The sequence below is a fragment of the Rhipicephalus sanguineus genome, chromosome 2, assembly GCF_013339695.2.
Source record: "Rhipicephalus sanguineus isolate Rsan-2018 chromosome 2, BIME_Rsan_1.4, whole genome shotgun sequence".
Taxonomy (NCBI): domain Eukaryota; kingdom Metazoa; phylum Arthropoda; class Arachnida; order Ixodida; family Ixodidae; genus Rhipicephalus; species Rhipicephalus sanguineus.
The window spans coordinates 55,449,965-55,464,805 of record NC_051177.1 but is presented as its reverse complement, the minus strand read 5'-3'; the positions used below and the strand labels follow the sequence as shown (position 1 = coordinate 55,464,805).

The following is a 14,841-nucleotide window of genomic DNA, read 5'->3' as shown; positions in this document are numbered from 1 at the left end:
AATGATAAACTTTGCATCCTTGAAGCGTAATTCGCACATATTTCTTGCTTCACATAGAAGTCTTATTTTGAGTAGGAAAATAGAGAGACAACGAGAGCGGAGTGTCTGGCCTACAGCGTATACTAGAATGGGCACTAGGATCAAGAATCTCTAAACTGGTACCAGTACGAGTTTTGAAAAGCACCACCCGAGGAAACCAGGATGTCTTTGCTGAAGCACTGGTTTTAAGCATTATTTGGATCGTGCGCTGGACTATGGGGGTCGCCGAAGCACAAGGACTTTCGGCCATAGTTCTCTATGTTTCGGCCACCTAGAGCGGCCCAGGGCGTTTCGTCTTCCTCTTCCCTGAAGCCGCCCTCACCGGCAATAAAGTTGTATCCTCCTCCTCCTCCTCCGTAATTTCAGCACTTTGCAACGTTGTAGCCGAAACTAATGGATCCAGTCAACCAGACCATAGTGTGCCAAGGGAATGTGTGCAGAATGATGCGGCGCACCTACATGTGCATACGCACGCCGACACGTCTGTAAAGCCACATGCACCGAACTGCATGTGGCTTCGCTAGGTGACACACTCTACTGCACTGGCGTTCATACGCCCACTCGCTCATCTACACTCGCTCAAGGTCGTACTTCCCGTCTGATCAAACAGTATTGGCCTCGAGGCCCACCACTGGAAACGCCGGCGCCACCGTCGGCGTGACGTGCTTGGCAGGATCACGTGGTCTCAGCGGCCGCGTCGGCTGCTTGTGGCGCACTGCCGCGTGCTTTGAAAACGAGTTTCAAGTCCCACATGCGCTGTGGTCTGTTCAAATTCGGAAGTTTTCTCTCATTTTCTACTCAATTGAAACCATTGTAATAGAGTGGCTGCCTCCGAAGGCGACGAACATGGGGCTCTACCGCTCGGTGCCGCAGTGCCGCGCTTACGCAAAGGAGCCCAGTGTCAGCCTGCACTGGTAACCGCGGGACAAGAAACAGCGTGAAGCATGGGTTGTAAAGCTAAGAACCGGCAAGTAGCCATCCGCTACGAGTCTTGTGTGCAACAAGCACTTCCGCGACGAAGACTTTTGTTACTGCGTCGGGCCTGCGATGTTCGGTGAGTAGCAGACAACGCGCACTGAGACGATGGCTCGCGCGCGCTTCCCGCCGGCAAATGATGCTTATCTGCCACAGGATGGTAAAAGCGCTGCCTTTTACCACGTGCGATGCCATCTCAGAACCCTCCAATGCGACCTCTTGATCGTCGGCCCCGTGCTCAGCGTCCCCAAAATCGGCTGCAGATGCGCAAGTCATTGTTTAGATACGCTGAATTAAAAAACGCACAGGGTCCCTTATGCATTCGTTAAAGATGACTAGAAGGCGAAAGCCATCTTCTTCTTGTCAGTCGATGTACTGATTCTCCCGCGCCCCCCTCCAAAAGCGTTCTGCACCTAACGCGGTTTTGTACGGCCTCCGTGACCGATCACGGAGGCAATGCAAAGCGACCATGACGTGTGAATACGTCATCATATGACGTCACATTATGTGACGTCATAATGACGCTACATATTTTGGCGATCTGTGACGTCATGATGACGTCATATGGTGACACCATCACGTGACGATTATTTTTTGCATCACTCGTGTTGACGCCGCCGACGCGGGACGCCGACGGGCAACCTTCCCATTTGATGAGGCATGCATTGCTTCATAAGCTACATAAATTTTGAATTGCCTCCGTGATTGGCCCACCGATGATCGGCCCACCGGCCAACCCATGTATTTTCTTGGAGCATCATTTATTTACGAGGGAGAGATGCCACCTTGTTGGCGTTGGACACGACACTGCTGCCAAAATTGCTGGGGTACACGCCAAATAATTACTATCCTGTTTTGCGGCTGCTGGTTGCTGCAATACCTTCTATTTTATTCACCGCTATTTCAAGTTCATGTGGGTCCTAGTTCACAGCCGACGTTTGCAGAACAAGTCCGGCAAACGTTACTGTATTTTCTTTCTTTTCCTAGGCGTCGCATGCTACTACATGCTCGGTCTCGTAGACTGGTTCTCCTTCCAAGCAATCTCGAAGTGGTGAAGCTTTGGTCTATGAATTTGTTGATGACAGAGAGCGGCAAGTTCACTGGAATCCAAACGGAACGATAATTAAGAAGCATTAAAAAAAGGCGTCGCATTTGCTCACGTTTTGTGTGAGCACCAAACGAAACGACTGCGCTGAATAAAGAAACAGAAGCAGCGGCATTTGCCCGCTGAGAAGACCGATCAATACGCAGTGCGAGACAACTTGTCAAATGACATTGAAACGTACCCGAATTTAGACCGAAAAAAAACAAAAAAAAACACTGAATCGTCGGGACGACAGATCACAAAGTTGCCATGCGCACCGAAGCCGCAGTTGTAAGGAAATTGTTTTTGAACTGCTCTGATAGCGTCCGCGCAACAGTGGTTGTTTGTTTACTCACAAATTCTAATATTTTGCGGCCTAAAGTTCACAGCGCGGTGCCAAAACGCGCTCGTAGCAAAAGCGAAACCATCAGTATACGAACGTACATGCAGACGCTCATACATGCAGAGGCACCGTCAGTCGTCGCGAACCCGTGCGATCGCTGGCTTGAGGCTTCTTTCTGTTATGCTTCGTTTGGTTATACAGGCAGTCTACTCTAACGAGATATTTCACGTAGTTTGCACTCAGCGAGTGACTACCTGCCACGCAGAAGCCGGTTCAGGGGTCTCCAACGCGGTGACCGCGTGAAGCGGGTGCTCGGTTTTTTGCAAAGAGACAGCGACTGTAGACTATCTTGTGCTTTCAGTTCGTCGAAAATAATTATTTTCACAGTAAAGAACACAGTCCATTTCGAAAGTACTTACATAAATGCCCTGGAGGGCTGCCGCGAGGTGTTTTTGTAGAGCGCCGACAGCAAAACCTATGGGGAGCGCGCCGGCGGTATCCTGCCTAGCACGCAATCGAGGCGCGTCCGATAGAGGGCGACTCCGTAACTCCTCGAGGCCAATAGCATTCGCTCGCACTAAAACGTACGTTGCCAACTGGGCCTCGCTGGCGCTCACTCGCATTTGTACTCACATTCACTCACACTCATCGACAGTAACATTCATGCTCATGTCCACTCCCGCTCACACTCATGAGTCGAAAGCAATTGTGAGTGAGTATATGAGCTAGTGTATTCATTGTTGCCAACAAGCGGTTAGGGCTGCGTTGTGTAGGTCGCACTGCTGTTGAATGGGCATTGCACTTCCACCACCTAGGCCGCGAACGTTTCTGGCCAGCACAGCCAGAGCTGGGTCACGCATACGTGTATACCAAAGTGCATAAGAACGTGAGCGGCGTGTCAATCCGCCGTGACTCAATTATAGGAGAGCTGCGCACGCGTCGTGCACAGGCTGCAGGTTCTGTTCCCAAAGGGGGCGAATTAGTTCTGAGGGACATACTGCCGCCGCTCCTGCACGATATAGAGCTGTGCGCGTTTTTTCGATTCTATTTTCTCACTGTATCTTGAGGTGAATTCGCGGTATTAAATTACATGACCGAGGTAGGGTGGCGTTCTACATCTCCATGTGTTTGTGCGTCTGCGCGTAGGCATGTATATGGTAGTACATACATACATACATACATACATACATACATACATACATACATACATACATACATACATACATACATACATACATACATACATACATACATACATACATACATACATACATACATACATACATACGATGTGGGGGGTGCGGCAGCCCCTGTGAAGTCATTTTCGACTAATGGCGCCCGCGCGTTGAAGTTTGCTTAGCCGCCGAGCTAGAGATGGCGCTGTGCTCGCGTGGTGACGCCAGAGGTGCCGCCTGGCGGGAGCGAGGTTACGCGGGCGCATGGGGAAGAGCTCTTTCTTCCTCTTTTTGTGGCTTGACCTGGTCGGCGACGGACGGTTCTCGGGGAGGTCTGTGGGTGCGATACCACGGCTCGTTCACGCGGGCCCTTGTGGTGTGTCGAACATCGGCGACGCCGCATTCGCGGTACATTGTATGTGTTAAGTTGTTTGTGTGTTATATTGTCATTCTGTTGGGGTATTTGGCATGCTATTGTGTTGTAGCTATTGATTAGATTCGGCTGGCGAGCTCGCCGTTGTAAACTTAGATCATAAATGTCCACGTGTTCGCTGCACTACGACGTTTACTGTGTCCGTTTGTTCTGAGAGCGGCGCTCTTTTCGAGGCTCCACAACATACATACATACATACATACATACATACATACATACATACATACATACATACATACATACATACATACATACATACATACATACATACATACATACATACATACATACATACATAGATACATACATACACAGTCCGTTTTTTGGTTCTGCTTTGCGTTGCTTTGAAGTGTGCTCGTCGGATGTTCTTCACTCTATGTTATTTTGAAATTTTCCTCTAGTGCGGGAAATGCTTCCAACAGAACGGACCTTCATTTGATTTGCGAGGTATGGACCGAGATTTCCCGCTCTGCCTAAAAGCATCCTCGCTAAAAAGGGCTCCATTACTTCAACTTGTTCCAGATCTTTATAGCGATATTCCTCAGTACGCGATTTCAGACTAACGTTGATCCTTTTTTGCACGAACACCCACGGAGATTCCAGATGTCATCGTGCTCTCAATTACAGACATCTGCTCCGCTGGCGTATGCATTTTATCGTAATTGCTTGAGTCGCATGAAACATATTTATTTGTGAAAGCGTTCATTTCTCGCACGAAAATCTGGCACGAATTCAGGCCCACTTGCGGGGGGTTCTGTGAAATACTGCCATTACCACAATCAGTGGGAACTGTCACTTCGAAGCAAGCAAAGTGACATTATGACTAATGATGAGAACTAACAGACAGCAATGCCAAGGAAAGGCATTGCTGTCTGTTAGTTCTCATTAATATTGTGTCTAACAAAGAAAAACGAGCCCTTAAAAGTAATCTTCTTTCCTTCATTATGACTAATGAGTGTGCTACAACGTTCTCTAGAAGAAAAGTCTGAGATCGGTTAATTGGCGACTGATATGCGAGACTTATTACGCTTGCGTCCCTCTCTCTTGTATTTCTTTTGACTACTGGTGTGCTGTATTTTGCCTCGTAACGTTGCCCAGCCTTACAGCCACTTCAAGTCTCCAGAAATATGCAAGAATAGCTGTCGTTTTGATGATGTGAAGCTGCCAGTGTACTGATGTCTTCTCAGGAAGAGATGCAGGCTACCCCACCCATTTTATCTTCCTGTCTTTCGCTAAAGAATGTCCTTCCAGTCACCGCCAAGCAGTCCATGTCCACAAATAAACGCAAGCTTTTTGCACGACATATAGCTCAGAGAAAACGAAGGCCACGGACACGCTGCCGACAAGACACGGCGGTGACGTCGACGGGAACTACCTGCCTCCACGTGGTAGCTTCGTGGCGTGCACGACACCGGCGGCACAAAGCCGTGAAACGAGACTGGCGGCCGGAGAGAGCGTCCCCGTTTTTCCTCATCGACGGAGCTCGCAGTTGCACGCACGCGCGCGCGCTCTTTCGCAGATTGAATCAAGGCTTCGCGTCTGAGATGCTAAGGCCGAGACGAACACTGAGAAGGCAGCGCTGAGAGAGAGAGAGAGAGGATGAGATAAAGAGCGAGAGGGAAACGTCCCCAGCAAATCAGTCCAGAAATACTCGCCCCACAACGCGCGCCGCCATTCCTACGCGTTTTCCTTTGCTAACCGCATGCCATGGGAAGCAGGCTCACGCCACAGGCGTAACGCCGGTCGCCACGAGCGCAATGCATCCTCGTATGGGCATGCGTGTCTGCGGATATGTGTGAGGCTATCTGGAGATGAGAGCGCATCGAGAACGATCAACACGAGGCTGTGGAAAGCCGGTTATGGACCCCTTCCCCCGAGTGATCTCAGCGAGGCAGCGGTCATTTTCTAAATGCGGATGCGAGTGTATCTTCGGCACACACTCCCGCGAGATGTTGCAGTGTATTGCTATGTCCATCTCTTCACACCTTTCTCTCTGTTTCTGGGATAATAATAAGACGTCTCGCAATGCACGTGTGCGAAGCGCCAGCCATACGTTCTCTGGATCGTTGGTGATTCCGCTGGGTGCCGATTGAATGTGCCTTATCTCCGCCCATTCTCTGCTCCTGCGCCGGAGAATCGACGCATCAAAGTGCTGTGATCATTTCGCGTGCACTGAGGGGCGCAGCTCATTAGTCATTCTAGCCCCAAAGAATTGTAGATGCTATTCGATAGCCTTTGTTGATGCAGCAGCAACAGTTTATGGCGTAGGGAAGTTTCAGGGCAATTAAGAAGGAAGGAAGGAAAACGGGAAAGAGAGTAAATGCAGGGATGTTAACCAGTTAACCGGTATGCTACCCTACGCCGGAGAAAATGATGGGAGAGTTTGAAAGTACCAAATGTAGAGAAAGTGAAAAAGTGAAATAGAAAGAGAGAGCGGGAGAACACGCATACAACGTCACAATTCGTCAGTCTTGTGGGGTATAAGACATCGCTATCAGTGTACAGCCGCTCGTCAAAGTGTGTTGCCTTCGAAAATTTCAGTAATGCCAGAGTGCCCGCGATCGGGCCGCCAAGCTTGGCTTGGCGGGCCCTACCTGGGACTAGCCGGGCGGCGCGGGGTCTTCCCTGCGTGTTGTCCGGGCCAAAATGAAGTTTACTCATCATCATCTTCATGCCTTTGTCGCCTTCATCCTCGATGACTTTTCAGGATGACATTCCAGGATAGTTGCTAGTGACATCGGTCTGTGGTCCAGGCGAGCTAGAGCGATTTCGAGTGATCGTCTCTGCCCAGCGTAACTAGGGCAGTCGCAGATGGTTGCCCAATTACGCACGCACGTAAACAATAAAGGGAAGAAAGAATGGATAAAAGCATGGATGGTGAACTAAAAACAGAGAATCAACTTTGCTGTTTCATACTAAAGGAGGAGCTATTTATTTATTTATTTATTTATTTATTTATTTATTTATTTATTTATTTATTTGGTTTGAATACATAGAAAACACGAAGACACAGAGGAAATAGGGAGGGAACAGGCTGACAACTGCCCCCTAAAGGGGCACAACACGTGCCTGTTCCTTCGGGAAGGGGAAACAGAGAAAATGGAGATAGGGGGGAAACAAAGAGGAAAGGAAATAGAAAAAAAAACAAATAATACAGACGTTAACACAAATAAGTGGTCACATGGAAAAATGTCTATAAGCGCGAGGCCAAATCGGTATTGTGTAAGAAAGTAAGTAGGGTTCGATGGGCCTGGTCACGCCGAGCGGCACAACCTCCCGAGAACAGGCAATCATCAAGGTTCGTACACTTAAGACCAACAAGTCCATATTCCTTGATGAGCAGTGCTCGCTGCATAACGAATGCGGGACACTCAAACATTATGTGTTCCATAGGTCTCACAGGAGCCACATGACGTACATGACGGACTGTCTACACGACCTTGACGGTATAATCGCTCACGCACTAATGCACAGCCAACTCTTAGCTAGAGATAAATTTAAAAGAAAGCAAGCGGGAAGGCTAGAGACGCTGAGCCCAAGTACGCGATCACAGTTCATGCCGGTCATTGGCAAAAGCCGTTCGTGCATATGTTGCTGGATATGGCATGAACATGTGTCATAGATTATGATTTTACAAAATGAGAGCTGTATATTCAAAATCTCATGCATTTGGCTAACAAACGTACAGAGATTGTAGGTATTACTGCATGGTCAACACAGTCGCGATCTCATCAAGGAGATGCGACTGCAGCCAAAGTGTGCCTGTCATATATGCACGATGTAGGATGCCTATTCTTGTCAAGTATTTGATTAGGGTCTCATTAGGAACGCGTGGCTCTTCGCCCAATAAAACGATAGGATGGAGCGGTGTACATGTCTTGTACATTTCTGAAACGAATCGTTGTCCTTGTAGTTCATAAAAAGGACATGTTATAAGTATATGTAAGACAGTTAGTGTGTTGCCACATTTCTCACAAACAGGATACTGCTCTTCACGAGGAAGGTAACTGATTGTTGTATGTGCGTGTTCAATACGCAGTCTGGTGAGTATAACCCTGTAATATGGGTTTCTGTGGTTTGCACTTTTCGACTGCATTATGACTGGTTTTAACCAGATGCAGTTTGTTCTGCTCTTCGTTTGTCCAGTTCTTTTGCTACATTGCGAGAAAATGCCTTTTGAGTTTTTGTGTGGTCCTCAGTTCCTTTGGATCTAAGTGATGCGTAGGAGCAGAGCTGTATTGTAGGGCGCGGGCCGTTCCTTGAGCGCTCATTTCCGGTGGCACCTACATAGTGCCCTTCGCCTTTCCAGTGTTCGTCAGCGTCTTGGACGGCCCCCTCAAAAGGCGCATCCCGCGACTACCGAAACACAAGATTTGCGTTAAATTTCGCAAGGTCTAAATTTTCCTGATGTGTACAATCCTCCGTGTGGGCTTCACACGTTGTCCTCCTACACGGGGCTTTCATTCCACTACTACGAAACTCAACGAAGCCTTCGTAGAAAGTGTTGTCTCTTTACATCTGCTTTGCACCGCAGGTAAAGCGCATTCATATGGTTCAGATATATTCACTATATGCAAGCGTGAGCGTGTAGCACAGTGGTTAAGACACTTGCTTTCGGAGCATGGGGGCCCGCTTTCAAACCCAGCCCCACCAGGAAGAGTTCTTTTGTTTTGCCCTTTATTTCCTTATGGCGATGACCGTCTTACGTGACAGACGGATGGATGGACGGACAGACGGACGGACGGACAGTTTTCTCGTTGAGTGGGCCTAGAAATGCTTACGCATTGAAAAATCGCGGCAGGTCCCACGAACTGTTCCAATCGAAGTTATGCGAAGCAGTATGCATTAAGGCAGCCGCATTGTTCGACGTTGAGCCAAGCGTGGCGAGGTGGACAAACGTCATTGTGTAAGTTTAGTAGTTTTGTGTGTGATGCGAGTGCACCGAGCATGCTGACTACGCCTTGGTGCTTAGAGGCTAGATTATAGACCGACGTAACAAGAATATTCGCATACAAGCGCAAACGTAAGTTAACATCGCGGTGAGATGAACGCTCCGGCGCGCTGACGTGTTCATTCGTGCCGACGTAGTGCTGACCTGCTCGGCATGTTCCGGCTGGTTCAGTCAACGCTAGGCTATAAGATTGAGGCGAGGCATGGAAGTACATATGCATTACTTATTACATTGGCATAAAAGCGGATAACCAACAATGCGCTATAGCAGCCGACGTAAGCAAGCGCTAACACCAACACTTGTCGACAGTTGGCCCAAAGAAATATATACGTAAGCGATTTGCAATAAAACTCAAGAAAAAACGCGCTCCAGCATGCCGAGGGACAAGACGGCGTTAAAAAAAAATTGCAGTGGCTAGCTCGGCTATGCCAGGATATACGTAGCGTCAGCAAAGGTTCAGCTGATTATTCTTAGCTTTTCAGATTGTCTAGGATAATGTGCCTTCTTCTGTTTATTCTTCGTACGCTGAACAGCTAATTGCCAGGCAACTACTTCGGGATCCGATGAGATAAGTTTCTCGGCTCTTCGGGATCCGATGAGATAAGCTTCTCGGCGCGGCGAGCCGCGCGCGGCGGTGTCGGAGAGTGTGTGAGATGCCAGCTCCGGTGACCCAGCTGTGTGACACCACTGATCCTCGCGCATGCGCAGCACGGCTCATGACCCTCCACGCGAAATCGGCTCCGGCTAGGCAAGTGTAGCTAACGTTACAAAAAGTACTGCATTTTCTTATATATGCCTTTTTTTCCTAATGAACTGACTCGCGTCAGTTGAGAGTCATTGCTCGTCCTTTGTGTCACGCCTACGTCAGCGTTTTCTTTTTCTTTTGACGCAGCAACAAGTATGCTATCATGACAACTCGTCCAACTACCAATCTTCTTGCAATGCGGTGGACAAAGGAAAGTTGTCATCGGGCCTGTAGAGTTGACAAACTGGGACAGTGACAGTATATTGACAGTGTGCTCTTAGTAATTGAAGAACGTTAGATGACAGAAACGGGCATCAATGAGAACAGCTATGCGGTTCAATAGACGCCGCAGCGGTTGTATCCGCGTTTCATATTATTGTCGCAAGGAAGGTGATGTGTACTCGTGTGTGTATGGCTAGATCTGAATGACGCGATTTATTCTTAGGCTTTTCCGGGAGCTGAACAAAGCGCCTTACACACCTGCGATGCGGTGCAGCCGCTCAAAGCAGCACCTAAGAGCCAGTCGATTATTGTAGATAAACTGCCAACCAATGTTGCTTGCGGTGGATCGAATGGCTGCTCGTAGTCTCGAACTGACTGGAGTCAGCTGCATCTGTGATGGCGTTGATGGTGTAGTTGTGAGAATACATGGAAGCCGACATCAAAAGGGGGCCGAATTGCTTTCGGGTAGATTTGGTGACTCAGGAAATAGCGCTGGACAAAGGACAATGGTGATCAGGGCCACATGCGCGGGGGATCCTTTGACGAACCGAAGGAAAAAAAGTTAGTGCACTGCGAATAATATTCAATATCTGGAACTTTACGTTCCCTAGCCATGATATGGTTATGATGCACGACGTGGTAAAGGACCGGAAATTTCGACCATTTGGTGACGTGCACTGACATCGTACACTACACGGGCCTCTAGTATTTCGCCTCCATTGAAATGCGACCACCGCGGCCGTTATCGAACCCACGACCTTCGGGTCAGCATCCTAGCACCGTAAGCACTATACCACCGAGGCGGAATGTTGCTCTGCCAGGAAATGACGCTGCTTTAGGGCGAAAATCTTGATAAGGAACCATCGCTGGTGCGACGGTTCACCTTCCTGTGCGAGGAATCTGAAGCTGTCGAAAAACGTCGCCACTCAACTATTTCAGCGTACATCACTCAGTTGGAGTAGATTGTTATAAGTCGACGTGCACACGCCAACTATACATAGGTGATGGGGATATGAGAGCGCAGTGACAGGAGTAAATCAGGAATGATGTCATGGAAACGAATTATTATTATTGCTCCTAAACCATAACGAGTGATTATAATCTAACCCGGTTAAACTCAGACTCGTTGTAGAGGTCAAACACAGGGGTAATAATATCCTCCCTTATCGCACGCTGCCGTGACTCGTTGAGTGCGGCGTTGTGATACTAAGCACAAGTTCAGCGGTTTGATTGCCAGATAGTGCAATAACATTACCATACATTTTTCATGTTTGTGTGCTAGATTTATCAAAATCCATGCTGAAATGCAAACGCTATATCACATAATATATTGTCCTAGAGATATAATAATAACGAAGGCGTCGTGTGATGCTGCTATATTGACGAATGATTCAGATGAAGGATGGCAGAGAAGTGCGGCCCATATATGCAGCTAAATATAATTGTTATGTAGAACTTGCGTCGTCGCAGTAAAGGACAAAAACCAACCGAGGGGCACGACTTTTGTTAGCAGATGCCACATGAAGCCGTCAGATAAGGCCAAGTAAAGCGTTAAGTAATTTTTTTTTTGTTTTTTGAAGTCGAAGTGTGCAAGTTGAAAGATAAAGAGAAACGAAAATACACAGAAAGAAAGGCGACCTTGCTGCCAGTGACAGCCGAACCCACAACCTCAGCATTACATGTGCGGTGCACTACCGGTGGCGTATGCTCATTCGTCCACTTTCTTGGGCGTTTAAGCATAAGTACCAGATTTAACGTCTGGGGGATTGTTCGAGTAAAAAATAACATAGATAAATACTGCGATGGCGTGAAACATTATCGCTGAGTACATTGAAAACTCGCTAGCGCGATGGAGAGAGAGATAACAAAACGAGAGAAAGGCAGGGAGGTTAACCAGAATTGTAGCATCCGGTTTTCTACCCTACACTAAGTGGAGGAGGAAAGAAAGATGCAATGGAAAGCGGAGAGAAGAGCAGGCGCGCAAAAAAAAGAACAAATAAACAAAAGGAAGGTGTATAGCGGGAGTACTGTATCCTATTCAATAGGCCAGTGCCACGCAAAAAAGTTCAGTAATGCCTTAATTGATCTCTGGTGCGACGAGAGTTCGGGTCGGCATTCTAGCACTGACTGTTCCGACAGAAGTCTGTCGTCAAGGCGAGCCAACACAGCGGCTAGCGGCAGTCTGTGAGCGCTGTAGCGAGGGCAGCGACAAAGAACATGCTCGTAACATGCTCATGTTGCAGAATAAAATTTCAATTTCAATTTCCAACGTGGTCTATCTTTTCTTCGCTGCCGCAGTTGTGCAACAGCAAGCCACAGTCGCTAAAGCACCGTTGTCACGAGTCGAGAGACTCCGGACAGAGGCAGAAGTCGGAGCTTTTCTACAATGGCTACCACGCATTTATGATGACGTTCGGTGCCCGCTTCATCGAACTATTTCATTTTTACCCTTACTGCACAGAACGAAAACCGACAATTCAGTTCGAAATACTTAGCTCTTATGTTTTGCGAGAGATAATAAAAAGAAACAGGAAGAAAGATTGGGATATATTATGGGTTCGACTTTGATTACGCTTCCATATGCTCCCACCCTCCCTGCTGCCTTTATGATATAGGAAAACAAAACAAGAGCGTCCCAAACGAAGAAAAGAATGGAGAGAGAGGACGTGCCACACGGTAATACCTGGTCCAGGTGACGAGGAAGCAACAGACAACGGTGGCCAGGGCAGGCGACGACGTCCCAGTGCCACGTCGCAAGGGCTGAGGCAGCGGCTGCCGCGTTGGCGTCGAGGACCGCCGTCTGCCACGCTGGCCATGAGGCGAGCGGCGGTCGGCGCTGGAGGGACAGGCAGTCGACGAAGCTCTTCCAGGGCCGTCGCCACCGCTGCTCTCCGGACTCATGGTGCTGTCCTCCCGGGTCCCGCGACCGACGGCATCGCAGCATCGTGGCGACTCCAGCGGACCGCCCCTCCCCTTCGAATCGCTACTACCTCCGCGCTTTCATGCTCTGTCCACCGTCCACATCGACGGAAGTCGACTCCGAGAGATCGCGTCCACCGCGACGACACGACACGACAACAGCGGGTGCGGACGGGCCCAGCCGCGAACAGGTCCCAACTCGGGCGCGCGCGCACCAGCCGCCCGCGGCCGAGAAACAGGGTCGACGAAGAGAAAGTTGGCGCCACTTCGCGTCTGAATCCCGCGCGCGCCGTGCGCCGGACGAGCGCGCGGTACTCTCGAGGTAGCGGTGAGGGTAAAGGTACGCGCGCGAGTGTGGGGGAGAAGTGGGCCGGCGATACGGAAAGAGAGCAAGAGAGGCGAAAGGATTGTCGCTTAGTCTTTGCCGGCCTCCCTTCTTCTTCTTCTTCTCTCTCACCACCCCTTCGCTCTTTCTCGCGCTCTCCGTTTTTCGCTGTATTTTGCGTCTCCGGCTATTTATGGGATTAGGGAGGAGGACAGCGCCGCTGCGCGGCGCGCGGTCCAACCTCGGAGCCCCGGCGTATGCGTACTCTCCCGAATGGGACCCGAACGACGTTGCTGTAATTGGAATGGCGGCGGGATTAGAGCACCTGCGCGGATGACGCGTCCGTGCGGTGGGATTAGCGAGGATAGCTAAGCTTGACTCGCCTCAGTACGGCCGCAAGCGACACACGCGGAAGTGCTCCGTGCGGTGCAGTGGGATCGCGCACGCAAACAGTGAACTTCTCGTTTCGCTCATTAATGGTGAAACGGTGTTCGTACACGGGGCACCATCGAGTGTGCCACAATGCTAAGCACCTCCCCCCCCCCCCCCCCCCCCCCCGAGTCAACCTGATTCGACAAGCATTGTTCGAGAACAACTGCACGGCAGGAAGTTGGCTCCGGAGTTCGCCCGTTCGCGTAAGCCGCGAGGAAATCGCTGCAGCGCAATAAGTTCTGTGGGGCGACCGCCAATTTCGTTACATGAATGGAAATTATGCGCGCGTCCCACAAAGAACTTAATGAAGGAGTATTTGAGCCCTGTCTTGAAACCGGATTTCTTTCTCATGAACTTATGCAAGAAATGACACTAGACTGTCCCTTCTTTTTATAAACCCGTGTTTTATTTGCTGCATCTATAATTACGTATCGCCCCGCCACGGTGGTCTAGTGGTTATGGCGCTCGACTGCTGACCCGAGGGTCGCGGGATCGAATCCCGGCCGCGGCGGCTGCATTTTCGATGCAGGCGAAAATGTTGGAGGCCCGTGTACTTAGATTTAGGTGCACGTTAAAGAACCCCAGGTGGTCGAAATTTCCGGAGCCCTCCACTACGGCGTCTCTCATAATCATATCGTGGTTTTGGGACGTTAAACCCCAGATATTGTTATTATTATAATTACGTATCGAAACAAACTGACTATTGTCTTAAGATTTCTATATTTACGTGCTGGCCTACTTCAGTTTGATATTATTGGAAATATCGTCAGTAACAATGTTACCAGCTTTTTCATTATGATAAATTGTAGCACGAGTGACGACATGAGGTGAAAAGAATTCGTGATAGATACCGCTACATGGCGTTCTGGGTAAGATATTTGCACAGAGCAAAAAAACAAAAACAAAAAAAAAACGTATAGGCGAAATGAAATATAGCATGTCAAGATGTACTTTTGGGCTAGTTTGTTCATAATCGTTGTAGAACAAGGGAAAGTTTATTCAGTATCTGCACAGAATAAATACTGCCTTCACATGAATAAACAGAAGAAAGAAGGTTACAAAAGATATGGCAGTGTATCACGTGGTTTCAGTTGTTAGTGCGCCTTGTGCTACGTGTCCTTCTCCTCGTCTGGTCTGTTGTTTTCGCCGGCGCTGTTCTACTGCGAAATATAGCACTTGCCCAGTGGTGCCACGGGGC

General features: G+C 49.0%; 1 protein-coding gene across 1 annotated transcript in view; it reads right to left on the bottom strand.

The window, feature by feature from the left end:
• LOC119382983 (gamma-aminobutyric acid receptor subunit alpha-6) overlaps positions 1 to 12,868 on the bottom strand; it is a 53,540-nt gene extending 40,672 nt beyond the window's left edge. The window contains exon 1 of the mRNA XM_037650929.2: positions 12,651 to 12,868. Within this exon, the coding sequence (XP_037506857.1) occupies positions 12,651 to 12,868 (218 nt within the window). The remainder of the gene's footprint in view (positions 1 to 12,650) is intronic.
• Between the last annotated feature and the right edge of the window lie 1,973 nt (positions 12,869 to 14,841).